The following is a 21,436-nucleotide window of genomic DNA, read 5'->3' on the forward strand; positions in this document are numbered from 1 at the left end:
ATGCCAAAAATAAAAAGCACAAATACTCCTCAAACCTTAGCAGATCTTAGCCAACTTCCAACATAAAAATATTTCAGCAATGTTTCTCCTGAAAATTTAACCTTACATGGTCCTCATGTGAGAAACAAAATCTTCAGGTGAAACTGTAACAGGATAATAAAATCACTTATGAGACTGTCACTTTCTCTAGTTGGACTGTAACTGCTTCTATTTTGGAAAAAGGAGAATAGAGGAAAAAAAGCAAAACCCCACACTGTCAAAGGAGTTAGCACGTAGCACCAGTTACAAAGGTAACCTCTCTATTCCACTAACCCTAGGATTTTTTAACATATGAATTCAATGTAAATCCTAACTTTTTATTTCTCCAAGAAAATGCACAGCGAATGAAACTGAAAGTAGCACATGCTAATAATGCATATTTAGTTATGATTTTAACTTCAAGTACTGATTTTTCTTCTCCCATAAATGAATTTGAATACTGTGGTTTCAAATGGCCTGTTGCTATAGTTCAAGCCTGGGAATCCAATGCAATGACCTGAACTTCATCACAGGACAACATATGGTTTCTAGGAACCTCCCCCCTGGTTGAAAAGCACCCGTGATGCTCCGCTTGAAGTTTCTCTTCCTCTCAGCCAGAGCTGACCCTCCTGTGTCAACTGCCTCTCACTTTATTTCAGATAGGGTGACAGAAAGCTGGCTTCAGTCTAATGTTCTCCATTCCATGGCAAGGTGTACATGTGTGGTAGAGATGAAAATTTAGGGCAGGAAGTATCACCTAATCCAAGCCTTTCACATTAAAGATGTCCCCTATTTAAAGGAAGTACCAGCTGTTTGATCTCAAGGTTCCTCATTAAAACTAGGACTTTTAGGGCAGCAATGGTTCTTAAACTTAGTGTAATCCAGAGGTTCCAGCAGTGTCATTGGCACCCCACAGGATCAAAGATGCTTCATTGTCTGTGCTGTAAAGCCTGTCTAGAATGGCAAATGTCGCTCTAAGGCTCATAAATTGCTTTTTTTCTTTTTAGCTGTGGGCTACAATTTTATCAACTCAGTGGGCATCCTGCATGTGTCAGGCAGAAGCTCTGATAGGCATTTAGGTATGGCTTTGATTAACCAAACAGAGAAGTGAAATGTAAACACTTGGTCTGGTGACAGAAACTCGAAAAACATTAGATTCATTGGGGCAAATAAAAAGGTGAGGAAAATATGGGAAAAATTCAGCAATAAAATGCCTTCATTTTACTAATGAGAAAACAACAGTCTGTAAAGACTGGCGCTGGCTGGTGTAGCTCAGTGGATTGAGTACAGGCCTATGAACCAAAGGATCACTGGTTCCCAGTCAGGGCACATGCCTGGCTGGGTGCAGGCCAGGTCCCCAGTGGGGAGCACGTGAGAGGCAACTACACACTGATGTTTCTCTCCCTCTCTCCTTTCTCTCCTCTCTCTCTAAAAATAAAATAAATGAAATCTTTTAGAAAATATATTATGTGCCTGAACTGAGGTAATTCTACAAATGGGTGGCTGAATGTAACGACTGTGCTAGAACACAAGGTTCTGGGTGTTGGTCCACAGCTCCTCATACTATTCCGGCTGTTACCATGCTCAAAAACCCTCCTGCTTGGCAGTACTGTGATTTACTTTTTCATCAGTATATGCTGGCCACATTTCTTACTAAGCATTCATTTTCTGATCTGTAAAATGGGTTTATCAATGCTACCCCCACCCAGGGCTACTATGGGTATCAAATAAAATAATGCAGTTAAAGCACTTCAACACTGTCGGACACATAGGAAACATTCCACAAATGTCTATTCAATGTAAACTGATGTAAAACAGTTCCCTCAGGTGATTTCCCAAGATTTCCTCTGGCATAATCTCATAACCGATTTATCCTTGGACAAAGAACCCTGATTTGCTGGGGTGGGGATGGCTGGGAAGCTAGAAGACCACACTTGTTGCCTCATTTGCAACTAGAGGTAGCCAATGGTATGGCCCAGCGTGGCTCAGTTGGTTGGGCGTAAGTCCCGCAAACCTGAAAGGTCACAGGCTCGATTTCTGGCCAGGGCAAGTGCCTGGGTTTCTATTCCCTAGTACCAGTGATTGATATTTTTCTCACATGCATGGTCCTCTCCTCTTTCTTTCTCCCTCCCTTCCCCTCTCTCTGGAATCAATAAAAGAAAGAGAGAGAGAATTGGTGGGCAGTGATGCCAGGAAATCTTTTAAAGGATTTTATGAGAGTAAAACGAAATAGAAACGTTAAGCTCATAGGAATTAGTAGCAGTTGTGGAGTTACAATTTCTGTGCCAGGATCTTGAGAGCAATGAATGTATAAACCCATAACAACACTACGAGCAACTGCCATTTCTTGATTATCTGAGTTTTATGTGTGAGCAGGTAAGTGACTGGCTTAAAGTCACAGACCTGGTCAGGGGCAGGAGAACTTCAGCCAAATTCCGAAGCCGAAGGTAAACAGAGAATAAAGTTTTCAACCTAAATGTATGTACCATACAAAGCCCGGTGCTGCAGGCCGGTAGACCAGGGTCAGCTGTGCCAGTGACTAGCTGTGTGACTTGGATCAAATCAAAACATCTCTGACCTCAGGTTGCTGTTTCTGTAAAAGGAGAGAATTAGGCTAGACACTGAATTTTGCGGTTGCATCTTGTCCTAAAAACATACACTGCCCAAGGCCCAGCAGAGACCAGGGAAGGCCAAGCAGGCAGAAAGAAAGATTGGGTCCGCCGCGGGGACAGGCTGTGCCCGCGTGGTGAGCCTTTCGCGGGGCAGGGACGCGCCCACCGGCACCCCAGGTCTAGCCGCGCCGGGCAGGGGGAGCGCCCTCGCGGGACGTGGCAGACTGGAATCGGGGAGGCGGGGAGGGCGTGTTCGCGCCTGTCGCCAGGGCCGCCAGTGCCCGGGGTTACCTGACAACGCCGCCACGACGGCCTCCTCCCCGCGCACCGCGCCCGCGGGCAGTGTGGACAGAGGCGGCAGCCAGACCAGCAGCCACCACCGCCCCGGGGGCCACCGCATCCCGCCCGGAGATCAGCTCGGCGTGTCAAGACCCTCTGGGGGGGTTCTTCGGCCCGGAACAGCAGAAATGGCGCGGGGGTCTGGAGGGGGAGAGGGGCGGGGCGGGAGGAGGGGAGGCGTGGCGTTCCTCTGGCGGGAAAGGCCGAGGTCCCACCTCCGGAGGCTGGGGTGGGGCGGTCGAGCGCTCCCGCCTCCGCCCGGGCCCGCGGCCACGTCGGGCCTAAAGTCGTGCAGCTCACGGGTCTCCCTCGGCTCCTTCCGGCCTCCGCGCTTCCGGGTCTCATCCACTCCTGGGGCGCAGGGGCCTCGTCCCAGCGACAGCAGCTCCCGAGGGGAGGTGGGGGGGAGGGAGGGGTCACGCTTATGTGCGTTTTGCTTAAAATTTGCCTGACCGGTGACTCAGGGGATTTAGGGCTCAATTCCCAGAGCTTCTGTCAGTGATAGCCTGTAAAGGGGGAGGCTATGCAGCAACTTCCTTTTTCATAAGTAAAAGTTTTTTTTCTTGGTTTTCATTTTTCTTTTTGTAACACGCAACAACAGATTGGCAATTTGGTTGCTTAAGTAACATCGACTTGTATGTCTAAGCTCAAAAACACCCCATATTTCAGTATAAAAAGTCTGAAAAGGGTTCCTTCACCAATAAAACATACCGATTAAAATTACCTTGCTTTTAAAAAAAAGGTAATACAAAACAGATTAGCGGGTGCCAAAGGGAAGGAGTGCGAGGTGGGCAAATTGGGTGGGTAAAGGTGATCAAGAGGTGCGAACATCCAGTTGCAAGTAAGTTCTTCCCATTTAATGTACAGTACGGTGACTGAAGCTATTAACACTAATATTTGAAAGTTGGGAAGAGCAGATCTTAAAAATTTTCATGACAAGAAAAAAAATTTTCTAACTGTGAGGTGATGGATGCTAACTAAACTTATTTTGATGACCATTTTGAAACATATACATATACGAAACCATTATGTTCTACTCCTAAAATGAAGACAATATGACAATTATATCCCAATAAAGCTGGAAAAATTAGTATAGAACTAAAAGTACTAATATAAATACATATATTTTTAATCCTCACCCAAGGATATGTTTATTTATTTTAGAGAGAGAGGAAGGGAGAGAGAAACATTGATTAGTTGCCTCCCATACACACCCTGACCAGGGATGGAACCTATGACCTAAGTCTGTGCCCTGACTGGGGATTGAACCTGCATGTACTGGATGATGTACTGGATGATGCTCCAACCAGCTGAGCCACCCAGCCAGGTCTCAATATTAATACTGAACACTAGTATAGAACTTGCAACCTTAACTAATATTATACTGGACTTTTTTTTTTTTAGAACATACCCTCCTTAGGCTCTGGAGCCCATTAATTTGATTCAGTGTTTCATATCAAACATTTACTGGAATAAATGGTCATTTCCTCTTTTCTAATTATGATCTTCTGCTGACATACCTCAGAGAACCCAACTGTGGTAGTACTCGCCCTCTAAAAATAGCTGTTTCACTTTCCCTAGAAGCCTGAGGAGGCCTCAATAGTTTTTCCCTGGCTTCAAAGAAAGATTTGGCAACTGCTCTCAAACCCCTGGCACACCAATATATGGCTTTTAGAAAGTTAAGAAATCTTCATGTTAAGGACTCTGGGGAATGATTTTCACAAGTAAACTATTATTACCTGACTCTAAAGACTATTTCCAGATAAATGGAGAGCCCAGGTGTTCACTTGCCTCTTGCACAATGGTTATTTTTTCTCTTTTCCCAATCACATTGATTTTGATTTAGTTTAATTTTGGGTGGTACTATGGAAAGTGGCTAAAAGAAACAGGTAGATTCTTGAATGACAAATGTGTTTTCCTGAAACTGTATCTGGCAGAGAAATAAAGAACAGGCATACTAAACTAATATTTAAAATGCTATTAATATAGAATATCCTTAATAAATATCTGTGAAAAAGCTAAGTTGAAACACCACATTCCTCTCTATGGAATAGCAATAAATATTTTTCCAGAGATAACAAGAATATTAGAAGGTAATAGTTCTGTCGAGAAACCCCACCCAACATCCATCCCTAAATCTTCCTCTCATATGAAAACCTTAAGCCACTGAGAGAGGGGCAGAAAACACTATCACCGGCAGGGCTATGCCAAGATGCACCGCTTCTGGGGGAGAGAAGTACCACTCCTCTGCCCCTTGGGAAGCAGCAGAAAACACTGGGGCTCAGTGTTCTTAACTGATAAAAACTAAAGGTTGGGTACTGCTAGGAAACCCTTTCTCATTCAAGACATATCACAGACACATGGTGGAATTTGGCAGCAATGGGTCAGAGGGCCAGAAATGCTAAGACAGCCTCATTCTTGGCTCAGGTACACAGGACCTGCCTAAGACCAAAGCTGGACAAGGAGTATGCCCCCTTACCCCACTACAAGCCTAGCACCAATCACAAGCAACGCTAGTTTTTCTTGAGTATAAAAAAAATGTGGGGAGAGATTCTTTCTGTAACAAAACTGCTGAAAACTGAGGGACAATGAGGAAAACTCTCTAGCACTCAGGTCCCACATTAAGCACAATGTAAGATCAGACGAATTTGAATCCTGGGGTACACCAAAGGTAACAATAACAATAAAACACAAACTCAGCTGAACTCTTGGGTACATTAACTCAAACACTCACATTATTAACCTGACCAAAGAGGTATGCACATTTCTAGGTATAAATATTATTTACCCTGTCTTTACTGTTCTTCTACACATGAGATCCATTATTCAATCAAAAATTATAAGACACCCCAAAAAGCAGAAAAAAACCTATTATCAAGAGCTAAAACAATCAAGTGAACCAAATTCAGAAATGATCCAGATGTTGGGCTATGATTAATACATTAAAAAATTGAGTGGAAAAGGTGGACAATATGTGTGAACATATAGGGAATTTCAGCAGAGATGAAAATGATCAAAAACGTAAAATAGAAATGCTAGAATATTAAAAATACATCATTAGACATATACAACTCCTACAATGTGCTTTTCAGAACACTAGGTATTGCTGAGGAAAGAACCAGTGAATTTAAGAGACATAAACAGAAATTATCCAGACTGAAACTCTAGGCAAGAAAATATTTTTTTAAAAAAATCTAAGCATCTAAGAGCTGTGAGATAATGTCAAGTAGTTTCACAAACACAATTGGAGTCCCAGAAGGAGGAAGAGGAAGGATGAGGCAGGGGAAATATTCTAAGGTATAAAGCTGAGAAGTTTTCAAAATTAATGAAAACAGAAGATAAAGAGAAAAACCTCAAAGGCAATCAGAGAAAAATGACACATTGCAAAAAAAGGAGTAAAACTTAGAGTAGGTTTCTCATTAGAAACCATGTAAGCCACAAGATAATGGAGTGACATCTTTGAATTAGTGAAAGAAAAATACTGTCAATCTAGAATTCTATACCCACCTACAATATCTCTCAAAAAATGAAGGCAAATGAAACTTTTTCGTTTCCACTAGACTTTCACTACAATAAATGTTGAAAGAAGTTCTTAGGCAGGAAGAGTATAGCAGATGCATATCTGAATCTCTAAAACAAAAAAAGTAGCTCTATAAATGATAAAGATAAAAGTAAATATAATTTTTAAAGTATTTTAATCATTTTAAAGGATAATTGTCAAAAGCAAAAGTAGTTGCAGTACTTTGTGGGAATTTCATGTAGAATTAAAATGAATGACAACAATACCACAAAGGATGAAAGGAAAGAAATGGAAGGATACAACCATGAGCTTCTTTCACTATACCTGAGTGACATAATAGAACTTGAAGATAGAATATGATAAATTAAAGATGTATATTAAACCTTAGATCAACCACTAAAATCTTTTAAAAAGAGGTATAACTAATAAGCCAACAGTGGAGATAAAATGAAACAATAAAAAAATCAAAAAGAAGGCAAGAATATAAGGCAAATAAGAATAAAGAACGAATTTTTAGTCAAGATGGAGGTGTAGGTGGATATGAATTGCTTCCTTGTGCAACCATAAAAAGAATTACAACCAGATCTCAAAACTAATAACACCCAGAACCATCAGACAATTGAGCTGTATGGAAATCTGACAACCAAGGATTTAAAGAAGACACATTCAACCAGACAGGTATCAGGGGGCAGAGTCATAGAGATGCTCAGAGACAGTGTGGTGAAGAAGGCAGTGGTGGTGGCAGTGGCAGAAGGGACAGAAGGGATAACTTTGGAGTGAGTGGTCCCAGCCCCAGGCCACACAGCCCAGGGGTCCAGCACTGGGAGGATAGATCCCTGTTACCTCTGGCTGTAAAAACCAGTGGGGTTTTGGGTAGGAGAAAAAACTATCAGATTTTCACTACTTAAAGGGACAGCATGGTCTTAGAATGTAACAAACCCACCAACTCTGGAATGCACCAACTGCACGTGAGAAGGGGTTGAAGTGGCTGAAAACAGGGCAAACACCAGACCAACACCCAGATGCCAGATGGTGGCACTTTCCCCTCTCCAAGCACTACCCACACAGCCACAAAGTGATGAAGTGGGTGCCTCAACTGAGCATTTACTTAAGTCCCCACCCAACACAATTTAAAAGTGCCTGTTCAAAATAGGCCACATTACTAAGACACGGAATAAAAGCAGCTCTACCTAATACAGAGAAAGAAACACAGGGACGCTGCTAAATTGAGGAGACAAAGAAATATGGCCCAAATGAAAGGACCGAACAAAACCCCAGAAAAAGAACTAAGTGAAATGGAGATAGCCAACCTATCAGATGCGGAGTTCAAAACACTGGTGATCAGGTTGCTCAAAGAACTCCTTGATTATAACAAAAAATAAAAAAATAAAGGAAAGAACAAAGCTTACACTGAGTGAAATGAAAAATAATCCATAGGAAATCAATAGAGAAGGGAAGGTAGCTGGGATTCAAACCAACAATTTGGAACATAAGAAAGAAATAAACATTCATCCAGAACAAAAATAAAGACAGAAGAATTTAAAAAAATGAGAATAGGCTGAGGAACCTCAGAGACATCTCCAAACCTACCAACATCCAAATCATAGGGAAGCCAGAAGGAGAAGAGGAAGAGCAAGAAATTGAAAACTTATTTAAACAAATAATAAAGGAAACTCCCAAAATCTAACACAGGAAATAGACATACAAATCCAGGGAGAACAGAGAGTCCAAAACAAGTTGAATCCAAAGAGGAATACACCAAGACACATCATAATTAAAATGCCAAAGGTTAAAGAGAAAGAATCTTAAAAGCAGTAAGAGAAAAGGAGAGAGTTACCTACAAAGGAGTTCCCATAAAATTGTCAGCTGATTTCTCAAAAGAAACTTTGCAAGAAAAAAGGGACTGGCAAGAGGTATTCAAAGTGATAAAAAGCAAGGTTCTACAACCTAGATTACTCTATTCAGCAAAGCTATCATTTAGAAAGGAAGGGCAGATAAAGTGCTTCCCAGACAAGGTAAAGCTAAAGGAGTTCATTGCCACCAAGCCATTATTAAAGGAAATGTTAAAGGGACTTATTTAAGAACAAGAAGAATATCAAGACCATGAACACTAAAAATGCAATGAATTCACAACTATCAACAACTGAATCTAAAAAGAAAACCAAATAAACAAACTAAGCAAACAACCAGGACAGGAATAGAACCATAGATATGGAGATTATTTGGAGGGTTATCAGCTGGGAGAAGGGGGAGAATTCAGAAATGGTGCAGGGATTAAGAAGCATAATTGGTAGGCACAAAATAGACTGGAGGAGGGTGTTAAGAATAGTATAAGAAACAGAGAAGCCAAAGTACTTACATGCATGACCCATGGATATGAATTAGGGGGAGCAGGGTAGTACCAGGTGGAGAGGGGCAAAGGGAAAAATTGGGACAACTTTAATAGCATAATCAATAAAATATAACAAGAAATTTAAAGACAGAATAAAGAACTAATTTACAAATAGAAAACATCTTAAAAGATGGTAGATTTAAGTCCAATCACATCAATAATTACATTCAATATAAGGGCCTCAAAACTTTAATTAAAAGGCAGACATTGTCAGCCTACAAAAGCTTATTTATATGCTATTTACTAGAAATGCACCTTAAGTATAAAAATATACTTATATAGGTTAAAAAGAAAAGTACAGAAAAAGGTATTCCAACACCAATCAAAAGAAAGTTGAGTGGCTATTTTAACAGCAGATAAAGTACACTCTACAACAAGGAATATTACCATTAAATCAGTGGATCTAAGGAAAGGCCTGAGTTCTGCATATCTAAAAAACTCACTGGTGGTCTAAGGATTGCCCTTAAGCAGCAAGTTAGAACACTAGGCCCATAGATAAATTAGCGGAATGAGGGCAGTTGGAAAGATTCCAAGGTTAAACAGTTAGGAAAAAATAGCTTACTACATTATCCCCCTTATATGTTCACAATGATGAAGCGCATACATCTTAAATACTTAAAAATTCCTTCAGTTGGAAGAATCAACATCATTAAAATGTCCATACTACTGAAAGCAATCTACAGATTCAACACAATCCCTATTAAAATACCAATGACATATTTCACAGATATAAAAAAAATATTTCAAAAGTTTGTATGGGACCAAAATAAATTCAAGGTGGATAAAAGACTTAAATATAAGCCATGACACCATTAAAATCCTAGAAGAGAACATTGGCAGGAAAATGTCAGATATTTCATGCAGCAACATTTTTACTGATATGTCCCCTAGAGCAAGGGACATAAAGGAAAGAATAAACAAATAGGATATCATAAAAATAAAAAGCTTCTGCATGGCTAAAGAAAACAGTATTAAGATAAAAAGAGAACCAACTGGGAAAACATGTTTGCCAATGATACCTCAGACAAAGGTTTAATCTCCAAAATATACAAAGAACTCACATGACTCCATTCTAAGAAGACAAGAAACCCAATTAAAAAATGGGGAAAGGACTGGAACAGACACTTCTCCAAGGAGGAGATACAGAGGATCCAGAGGATCCATTGACATGAAAAGATGCTCAATATAGCTAGCTATTAGAGAGATGCAAATTAAAACCACAATGAGATACCACTTTACACCAGTCAGAATGGCTATCATAAACAAAGCAACAAACAACAAATGATGGTGAGGCTGTGGGGAAAAGGGGTCCCTAGTTCACTGTTAGTGGGATTGCAGACTGGTACAACCATTATGGAAAACAGTATGGAATTTTCTAAGAAAACTAAAAATGAATATGCCTTTTGACCCAGCAATTCCACTGTTAGGAGTATATCCTAAGAACCCTGAAACACCAATCCAAAAGAACCTATGCACACCAATGTTCATAGCAACACAATTCACAATAGCCAAGACTTGGATGCAACCTAGGTGCCCATCAGTAAATGAATGGATCAAAAAATTATGGTACATTTACACAATGAAATTCTATGCAGCAGAAAGAAAGAAGGGGCTCCTACCCTTTGCAACAGCATGGATGGAACTGGAAAGCATTATGCTGAGTGAAATAAGCCAGGTGGTGAAAGACAAATACCATATGACCTCACCTTTAACAGGAACCTAAACAAGAAAACAAACAAGCAAGCAAAATATGACCGAAGACACTGAAATACAGAACAGGCTGACAGGGACCAGAGGGGAGAGGGGAGATAATTTCAGGGGAAAAGGGGAAGGATTCACAGGAACAAGTATAAAGAACACATGGACAAAAACTAAAGCGGGGGGTGGGGTGGGCGGAAATGGGAGGGAGGTGGGGAGCACTGAGGGGGCTGGGATGGGAGTAAAAGACAGAGAACTTTACTTGAACAGTAATTAAATAAAAAAAATTATATGGAACCAAAAATGACCCCAAACAGCCACAGCAATCTTGAGAAAGAACAAAGTAGGAGGGATCGCAATACCTGATATCAAATTATATTACAAGGCTGCTGTAATCAAAACAGACTGGTACTGGCATAAGAACAGACACATAGAACAATGGAACAAAATAGAGAGCCCAGAAATAAACCCATGTCTCTATGGTCAATTAATATTTGACAAAGGGGGCAGCAGTATAAAAAGGAGTAAAAACAGCCTCTTCAACAAATGGCACAGGGAGATCTGGAATGGTACATACAGAATAATGAAACTAGACCACCAACTTACACCATACACCAGAATAAACTCAAAGTGGATAAAAGACTTAAACATAAGCTGCAACAACAAAAACATCCTAGAGGAAAATGTAGGTGGTAAAATTTCAGATATTCCACATAGCAATATTTTCACCAATACATGCTCTTGTAGGGTTGTCCAACCTTTTGGCAACTCTGGGCCACACTGGAAGAAGAAGAGCTGTCTAGGGCCACATACTAAATACACTGTAACACATAATCACAAAAAATTTAATAATGTTTTAAGTAAATTTACAATTTTGTGTTGGGCTGCATTAATAGCCATCCTGAGCCACATGTGGCCTGCAGGCTGCAAGTTAGACACTCCTGTCTAGAGCAAGGGAAGTAAAGGAAAGAATAAACAAATGGGACTTCCAAATAAAAAGCTTCTGCATGGCTAAAGAAAACATCAGCGAAATGAAAAGGGAACCAACTGTATAGGGACACATATTTACCAATGATACCTTGGACAACAGTTTAATCTCCAAAATACATAAAGACTCACACAACTCATTGCCAAAAAAACAAATAATCCAATTAAAAAATGGGCAAAGGACCTGAACAGACACTTCACCAAGAGGACATACAGAGGGCCCATAGGCATATGAAAGGATGTTCAACATTACTAGCTGGCAGAGAGATGCAAATTAAGACCACAATGAGGTAACACTTCACACTGGTCACAATGGCCATCATATACAAATCAACAAACAAGTGCTGGTGAGGATGTAGAGAAAAGGGAACGCCAGTGCACTGTTGGTGGAAATCCAGACTGGTGTAGCCACTGTGGAAAACAGTATGAAATTTCCTCAAAAACTAAAAATGGAACTACCTTTTGACCCAGCAATTCCACTACCAAGATTATACCCTAAGAATCCTGAAACACCAATTCAAAAGATCCTATTCACCCCTATGTTCATAGCAGCATTATTTACAATAGCCAAGTGCTGGAAGCAACCTAAGTACCCATTTACAAGTGAGTAGATCAATAAACTTCGGTACATTTACACAATGGAATACTATGCAGCAGAAAGAAAGAAGGAATTACTACCCTTCATGACAACATGGATGAGTATTAAGCTAAGTGAAATAAGCCAGGAGGTGAATGACAAATACCATATGATCTCATCCACAGGAACCTAATGAACAAAAGAAACAAATGGGAAAAATAGAACCAGAGACACAGAAACAAGGAAAACTGACAGGTACCGGAGGTGGAGGGGGGAGGAGAATAAGGGAGGAAAGAAGAGCCTAAAGAACAAGTATAAATAACCCATGAACATGGACAACAGGCTGGGGATTGACTGTGGGGGAAGCAGGTAAGCAGTGCAGAGGAGAGCAACAGGGGAAAACTGGGACAACTATAATAGATACAATAAAAAAATAAAAAAAATTCCTGCAGTCAAGAAATTTGTAGTAAGCAGCCTCTATAATGGCCCCCAATAATCTCCTCTATTTTCTTGTGTTAACATGCTGTCGTGTAAACAATCCTCTCCCCTTCTATGTGAACTTGTTTCTAATGAATAATATATAGCAGAAGTGATGAGATGTCACTTCCAAGATTAGGTTATTAGAAGGCCATGGCTTCTATCCCGGTTTTTCTCTCTCACTCCCTCCCTGGAACACTGGCACCAGCCGAAGCCAGCTGCCATGTTGTGAGGCAGCCCTGTGAAGAGATGCATGTGATAAACAGATCTTCCCCAGTAGAACTTTGAGATGATTGCAGCGCTGACTGACACTTCAATTGCAGTCTTGGAGTGACACTGAGCCAGAACCACCAAGTGAAGCTGCTCCTAAATTCCTGACACTCAAAAACTGTAGGATTATAAATGTGTATTCTTTCCACCTGTTGAGATTAAGATTAATTTGTTATGCAGCAATAGATAGCTAATATAAAATTAGGTTAACCTTCCCTACCCAGTGTTTAGGTCCAAGGATTAGTTCTTACTCTACTGATGCTATGTTGTTTCCGTAATGACTCCTCTCTTGGTATTGAGGAATTCCGGATGAGATGCTTGATTTGTGCATATCCTCTACCAAAATTTAAGCCTGATAATTACTTTTTCCATACAAAATCCATTAATATTTCAATCATACATAGTTTAGAAAACACAACACTTAATCTTTAGTAAAGTCTTATTTCAAAGTCAGGTTATAGCTGTATAAAGAGCTTTAGGGTACTTACGTCAGTACTTTGTGTTAAAGATGTTAACAGGTAAACATTTAACACCAGCGAGAAGGAGAAATACAAGAAGACTGAATCAGGACTGTCATTAGATTTAGGAAGATTTGTAGGTCCTTTGACATCATCACAGAACATTGCTACTTCTCATAAAAAGCAGATGGGATTAACACACTGATTTTTTGCAGTCGCTTGTTCTTAAATTACATTAGTATGTGTGTATCGCTTTCCAAATGAATTAAACAAAACCCCATATAAACAGGACACATACAGAATCTTATGTTCAAAGCCTCCTAGGACATCATGCAGACTTACTTTCCATCTCTCCACTAGAATATAGAGAAAAAGTTTGCCCATCAGTGGGTAGTAATGTGAGAAAGTTGTAATTGGACTCACCATTGCCCAGGTGACATAAAACCACTGTAACTGGATATTAATACCAGGCCATAAATTTCTACACCAAAAGGGATTACTGAAAAGAATAAGATGCATTGACGCTGACGCAGTCGCCCAACTATGCCTACAGATGTTACCTGTGGACTTCCGGTAAACAGCCCAGAATGAAGCACTGATGCTTCGGCAATCTACATCTCACAGAGAATGAAGAAGTTAGCACTCTCACCAGAATGCTAGGGGCATGGGTAACAAGTACATGTGTAGTATTGTAAATGCAGATTCCCAGGACATACCATCCAAGACGGAGTCAGTCCCTCTGGGCCAGAGACCAAAATATTCCTTCTTAATATTTACCCAAGTGATTCCAAAGCATTAGGACTAAACTTTTAGTTTTACAAGTTTCATACTTGACAGATAATAAGTTGCATTTTAGACAAGTTTGTAATCACAGCTAAAGTATCGTGTGTGCATTTTAAGTAACCATATTACTGCAATATGACATGTATTTGTTGAGAATAAGACCAATGTATAATAAAGGGCTTCTTTTATATTATTTTACTGACCTGAGTGCTTTAATCCCATTTAACCAATTCCACATGGTGTGAAAAAGATTACAAATCAATTTTCAGCCTCTGCATTTTTATTTCGAGTTCTTGCTCTTCGTAACTAATTAATTTTCCATGAATGTCATTGCATTACAACCAGTCATTATGAATCAGAGGTAAAATTTAGCTCATATCGGAAATTATTTAAGAGCCTTCTCTTGGTTTATAGATAGTAGATAACTTAATTAAATAAGTTAGAAGGAAATAGAGCAAGTTTTAGTGCTTTGGGTTCTTTTATGAACAAATATTTAGTCTATTACTTCAGTGATAACTGCCAATGACATAAAGATGACAAAAATTAGGTCACTGTTTCTTCCCTTAAAAAATTCCAACTTTTAGAATTCTACATATAAGGAAAAAACAGGCCATTTGAGAGTTTTCCATGAAGAAAAAAAATAGAAGTTGACTTGTTGGATCACGGTTTTCTTAGCATATTTCATGTAGGAAGTACTTTAAATTTGACTTGCTATATATTAGTTTAGTAGCTTTTATAATAATCCATGTCAAAAATGAGAGATAGCTTTTCACTATGAATAAATGATATTAGGAGGGATTAGAATAAAAATATTATCAAGAAATAGATAACATGTTCTCTACACTAAATTGTAAAGTCTTTTGTAAAAAAAATAATTGGTAAAATTGAATTCAAATTTTTCAATTCCAATAGAGAGTGAAATTCTTTAAAGCAGCGGTTCTCAAATTTTGGTGTGAAAAAGAGTACTATCTCCAAAGATCCTTATTGAATAGGTCCAGTGTATAGCCTGGCAATCTACATTTAGGATTCAGAGGCAAATAGTTTTTGACCATATTGAATTAGTGGCAGGAAAAATATTTAAAAGTGATTGATGATTAGTAGACGATGGCTGGAAAATATTATCTATGGGAAAAGATTGATGATGTATGTATTTGGTTAATCTAAAAAAAAAAAGCCGTTTGAAGTTAGAGCTTTCTGCCATGACTGGTGTAGCTCAGTGGATTGAGCAGGCAAACCAAAAGGTCTCCAGTTTAATTCCCAGTCAGGACACATGCCTGGGTTGTGGGCCAGGTCCCCAATATGGGACTTTCGAGAGGCAACCACACACTGACATGTCTCTCCCTCTTTCTCCTTCACTTCCCCTCTGTCTAAAATGAATAAATAAAATCTTTTTAAAAAAAGAGTTACAGCTTTCTTATTTATTTACTTACTTATTTATTTTTATCCTCACCCAAGGACATGCTTATTGATTTTTAGAGAACAGAGAATGAAAGGAGAAAGACAGAGAGCGAAGCATTGATTGGCTGCCTTTTGTATGTGCTCCAACCAAGGGCCTGCAACTGAGGCATGTCCCCTGACTGGGAATCAAATCTATGACCTTTTGGTTCATGGGACAATGCCCAACCAAGCCACACTGGCCAGGGTGAAGAGTTGTAGCTTTCTAAGAATTAATTTAAGGAACTAGGATACAGAAAACTGCTTACCATGCTACCAAACACAAAAAGAAGGGTTCGTCTGCCTGCTGCCAAAAAGCCAAACTCATGAGGCAGATGTTAGTATAAAAGGAAAGAGGTTTTTTTCAGGTGCTGAATGATCTGGGAGAATGGCGGAATCCCCATCTCAAAGTTTATCTCTTCAGCAAAACCATGGGAAAGTCAGTGTCCAGAGCTCCTGCTCTCTTCCAAAGCACAGTCCTTCGGAGCCCACAGACAGCTGCTAAGCAGTCATTCCTGTAGCTTAGCTTGCTCCTGGCTGCTATCCATTTCAGGCTCACTCCTGAAGTCTGTATGTGGAGCCCACATGGCCCAGGGCCATGTGACTGCTACATCCACCAGGTGATGTGAAACCATTGGCCTGTGCATCACCAGGTGGGCAAAGGAATGAGAGAGGCTCCTTCCTGGTGGCTATGGGCCACATGGCTGCTAAGGCCATGTGGCCTATGGAGAGAACAGGTTAATCCACCTTGCAAGCACAAGTCCTGTGCAAGCCAGCCACAAGCAAGAGAACATTTCTTAGTCCCTGGAGCAATATTAGCTTGGGTGTTAGACCCACCAGGTGCTTGATACTTTGGGTGGATCCACCTTCCAACCAATCCCTTCTTTCCCCAGGCTAGACTGACAGGCCTCTTTGTCCAGCACTCACCCTCCACCCCCCCAACCCCCCCCCCACCGCCTGATTTTGATGGCTATTATGTGCCTGCCTTCCCCTGCTGAAACTCCCAATCTGGTCGTGGAGTGGGGTAGATATTTTTCCTATCCAGTTATCTTGCTAGCTTTCCCCCACACTTGGGCCTTATCCACGGACATTTCTAGCTTTGCATGCACCCAGTATAAAAATCTCCCCCCACTGCCATTGTAGGTGATGGGAGATTTTCCCTAGACTCCAACCCACTGACCCTCCACTGGTAACAACCAGTTAATTGTTACATTTCAAACAAAGAGTAAAAAAGCAATAGGTTTCAAACCCAGGAAGTAAATTTAGGATTGCACTGTAAATACATTTTTCTAGCATTGGGACCCTAGTTTATCTCTTACCGGAACACCATCCAACCCCATCACTTCATTTGATTCCTACAGAACCTCTGCCAACGTTTTCTTTGCTGCCAACACACACTTAGGAAACATTTTTCTTAATAGGTTATTCTCTACAATCTAGTATTTTTCCCCACCAGAAAAGTCTTATTAAAACAACTTATGGTGAAATAATTATATTTGAAAGTGCTTTTTTTCCTCTCAAGGAAAGCTATAAACTTCAGATAGTCTTTTCATTTAAGTTCTTTCATTGCTTTTTTAGTCATTTATTGGCAAGGGAAAAAATGTGTGTGTTCCCTGGCTGGGAAGCTCAGGGGTTGGAGCATCATCCAGATATGCCAAGGTTGTGGGTCTGATTCCTGGTCAGGGCACATAAAAGTATCAACCAATGAACGCATAAATGAGTGGAAAAACAAATCAGTGTTTCTCTCTACCTTCCTCTCTCTCTCCCTTCCGCTCTACAAAATCAATTAAAAGAAAAAAGATTTGTGTATGTATGATTTAGGAGTCCTTCTATTCAATTAAAACAGGAATTTTCTCATCTCATTTTCTGTTACTGATCACATACCTCAAAATATCCCCATTGGTCACAGTCTGTTCATAAAAATTCTTCAGTATATTTTCTTTCATGTATTTTTGGAAAGAACTCAAATATTTTTTAAAAAGGGCATGCTGGGGCTGGGGGATAGAGATAAATATAACAGCCTCATATTTTGTTCTACTATCTGTTCTCTCACCTACCCCCCTGACTCTCTTGCTCTAAATCAGATCTCAATAACTTCTATTTCCAATACTGCTGTCTATTTTTAGTCTATCTCTGGCCAGACCCCGTGTATTTTAGAGTTGTTACACAGGTTTTCAACTTCCTTATTTTTCCAGGATGTTATTGTTGATCATTGGAGTGGAAAGAAAGTATCAGCATGAGTTAGGAAGAAAATTATAATATTTTACTTATAATAAAAATATTGCCCTGGCTGGTGTAGCTCAGTGGATTGAGCACGGGCCTGTGAAGTAGGGAGTCGCCAGTTCAATTCCCAGTCAGGGCACATGCCTGGGTTGCAGGCCATTTCCCAGTGGGGGTTCCATGAGAGGCAGCCATACATTGATGTTTCTCTCCCACTCTTTCTCCTTCCCTTCCCTTCTCTCTAAAAATAAATAATGTTTTTAAAAAATATTTTATTTTATGAAGAAAATTGATACAAAGAGCCTATTTGTTCTGAACCATTTCTATTACAAAACCATAATTTCTAGATTAGTCATGTTTCAATGAAGACTATGAGGAATAGAAAGTATGAACAATTCAACCAATAATACTTCTAGTTTTTGCTGATGCTGTTAATTGTATTTTGCCTGTAAAGTTTATCTCCCAGGAAGTTGATATATTTTTGCTTATAGTAAGCAAAGTCTGTAAAACTAGGTGAAAAAGAATAATCATACTTGGTACACTTCAGTAACCCCCTTCCCAATTACATCTGTTTGCTGTGACCAACAGACCCTGTCCACGGTGACACGTTCAGGAGTCTACCTGTATTATCAGAGTACGTATTAGTCAGGATGTCTCCAACTACGAGTAACCAAATTTCCAACAAAGTGTTGCTTTAGTAGCACAAGCATATCACCGATGTCTCAGACGGTTTTAACCTTTCTACTCCACCACGCTCAGCTTCTTGGACTTTGTCCTTAAGCTTTTCTCCTCCTAACTGAAAAAAGCTGCCCCTGCTGCTGATACTGTGTCCTCACACAACTGTGCCCACAGACAGGGGCCACTAATTCCCCTTCCATGCCTTAAATAGGGAAGTGAATCCATTCTTTGAAGCTCTCACCTTCACCCTCTGAGCAGACTCACTCCCTTGCTGGTCCACTAGCAAGTGATTGGCCCCAGCTCTTGCTAAATGGGATGGAGTGGGTGTCTGGTACTTTTAGAGAAGACAAAAACTGGAATAGCAATAGACAGGGAAAAATCACTACATGATACTTTTGACAGCTCCCCAAGCCTTCATAGGTGTCTGAAAATGATAATCTGGAGTTTTATGCTGACTTGATAAATGAATTTTATTCATTATTCTAAACTTTGATGAATGTGTTTTCTTTTTTTTTTTTGGAAACTTACTCATTGACTTCAAAGGGGAGTTGCTTCTATACCAAGTATGTATTTTGCCTTCTGTTGACATTGTTTAGTAGATTTACATAACACCTTTATTCTAAAGTATTCAATTTCCTAAATAGCAAATATTTTCTATTCTAATAATGAAAGAGAAGGTAAACCAGCCAAAGGAGTATGATTTACAATGGGGAAAGTAAGAAGAGGATAATAGGAATCATAGAGGAAAAAAAAGGAGGGGGGAACAGAATACGCAGTGACTAATCTGGATGGTCTAACATGAGAATTCAGCAAACTAGGTCACTTGCCACTTGGAATGATGGGCAGGAGAAGCCATCAAGACACTGGAGCAACTAGAAGGGAAGGGGGAGGAAGTCGACTCTTTTCTCAGGCATGCATTTTGCAGGTTAGAATTTGTCTGTCCTCACCACATTACAGGTGTGTCCTGGAAATGCATGTTCACATAGGTTGGCAGTCTTTGGGGTTTTTTTCATGTAAAGATAATTTGCCTAACAATGATGTTTAAAATAATCCATCTAAAATATTTAAGGCTCTTCTCTCAGCAATAATGAAAGTAAAGTTAGAATAGGTCAAGGAAAGTTTTAGGCTCTGAGTTTCAAAGGGCCAGATCCTCCAGTGACTGGGACTTGATAAAGATTTATTCCTCTGCAGCATTTAAGCCCACTTTATAGAAAAAGGCTCACCTAAACCCCATAATATTTCTTGGATTTATTTTGGAGTTAAGAGGTTGCCCTTCCTGCCTTCCATTTCACCACGTTCTTTATTGCCATTTCCTAGTTTTCCTTCTTTCTATTCTTTGCCAAGTACACTAATCGGGAAATATTATTTTTAACACTTTATCAATCTTGAATAATACACAAGAGAATCTTGTGGCAATTCTCCTTTTTTTGTAATAGTTATCATTTGTGTTAAATAGGTTTTGCTACTTTAAATCATATCTATGGTAAAATAAAAGGTTTAGAAAACAATACAAAATAAATACATACCCTAATGAGTTATTACATGGCAAACACTCTTTTAGTCAATACCCAAATCAAGAAATAGAATTTTCCAGCTATTCTAAAAGCCCTCCATGTGCCTCATCTTAATTTCAAACCACCTCCCTCCTTGCAAAGGATACACCATTCTGATTTTCACAGTAATTGTTTCTATGTGTTTCTTTATAGTTACGTGATCCAAGCCCACCTTACAGAGGGCTCCGTTTTGAAGAGATCCCCGAACAGCACGTAGGAGGAAGTGGAACCTGCCTAACCAGCTCTACCAGTGTCATATTTCCTGAGGCGACAGGTGCTGTAGGCAGATCTCTCTGTTAAAAGCCTTGCCTAACTCCTTAGAGCCTATGAAGGACGGAGTGGCATTTGAACCTATGTGTTTAGGCTCTAGACCCTCTTGTGTGCCTTTTCCTGTGAGCTAAGTCAGCTTCGGCAGTGATCTCTGTGTGACCTGCAGCACAAGTAGCTCCATGTGGCATCACTGACTGCGCCTACACGTTTTGGGACATAAGTAGTTTGTATTCATGGTAGATGTGAAAGGAGCATTTCTGGTGCTTGTGCCAGTTCTCCTCCAATGTTTACTCTGAGCAGCACAGAAGAGAATCCTGTCTTATACCTGTAGGGAACTTTTCATTACATTCTAGTATTAAAATTCATGAGACTTTTAAATTCTACTTTGCAGTATATCCATGCTATTAGAATACAGAAAGAGTATTTTCCATACTTGCCAGCAAGTAGAATTGTTATAGGGAGATCTAGACTGTTTCTCCAGTGGCTTTTAGTAGCTCCTGGCATATTACCATGTACTCCTAAGGTGTTCCCCAGTTTAAAAGCATGAGAGGAAGTGGGCAGAAGTAGGCTGCGGCTCCACCATGGGAGTTTGGAGGTTTTCCTAAATACTTGGCCTGTATTTTGGAGACACTGAGGAGCCTATGAAGCATTACGAGAAAGGAAGTGGCACGATCCATTTTGCATTTTAGAGGAATGTGTCAGTGAGTAGACGCTGACTCCCGGAGGCCCTGCAAATGAGTGCGTGATGTCCACACTGGCCTGTCCTCAACAGCCCTGCTCAGCTCCTGCGGATTCATGACTGTGGCTTCCTTTATGGAGTCACTCCGTCTCATATTTGGTCTTCCTCTTTTACTGCTGCCTTCTACTTTTCTTAGCATTACTGTCTTTTCCAAGGAATTTGCCTTTTCATGGTTTCCTGGAGTAGGACAGCGTCAGTTTTGTCATTTTTGTCTCCAGCGATGCTTCAGGCTTAATTTGCTCCATGACTCACTTGCTCATCTTCCTGGAGGTCCAGGGTATCCGTAGAGCTCTCCCTGAATACCGCATTTCCATGAATCAATGGTTTTCCTTTTAGCCTCCTTCACTGTTCAACTTTCAGATCCACAGATAGTAACTGGGAACATGAGGGTATGGATAATCTTAGCTTTGG

The 21,436-nt window shown here is 40.1% G+C and overlaps 1 protein-coding gene across 1 annotated transcript in view; it reads right to left on the minus strand.

Annotated features, from left to right (window-relative positions):
- Positions 1–3,140, minus strand: part of NEMP2 (nuclear envelope integral membrane protein 2) — a 28,028-nt gene extending 24,888 nt beyond the window's left edge. Inside the window, exon 1 of the mRNA XM_053665060.1 lies at positions 2,922–3,140. Coding sequence (XP_053521035.1) covers positions 2,922–3,030 — 109 coding nt within the window. The 5' untranslated portion in view covers positions 3,031–3,140. The remainder of the gene's footprint in view (positions 1–2,921) is intronic.
- Positions 3,141–21,436: the final 18,296 nt, after the last annotated feature.

This window comes from Artibeus jamaicensis, unplaced genomic scaffold (assembly GCF_021234435.1).
Source record: "Artibeus jamaicensis isolate MK-2021 breed Jamaican fruit bat unplaced genomic scaffold, CSHL_Jam_final contig_391, whole genome shotgun sequence".
NCBI lineage: Eukaryota > Metazoa > Chordata > Mammalia > Chiroptera > Phyllostomidae > Artibeus > Artibeus jamaicensis.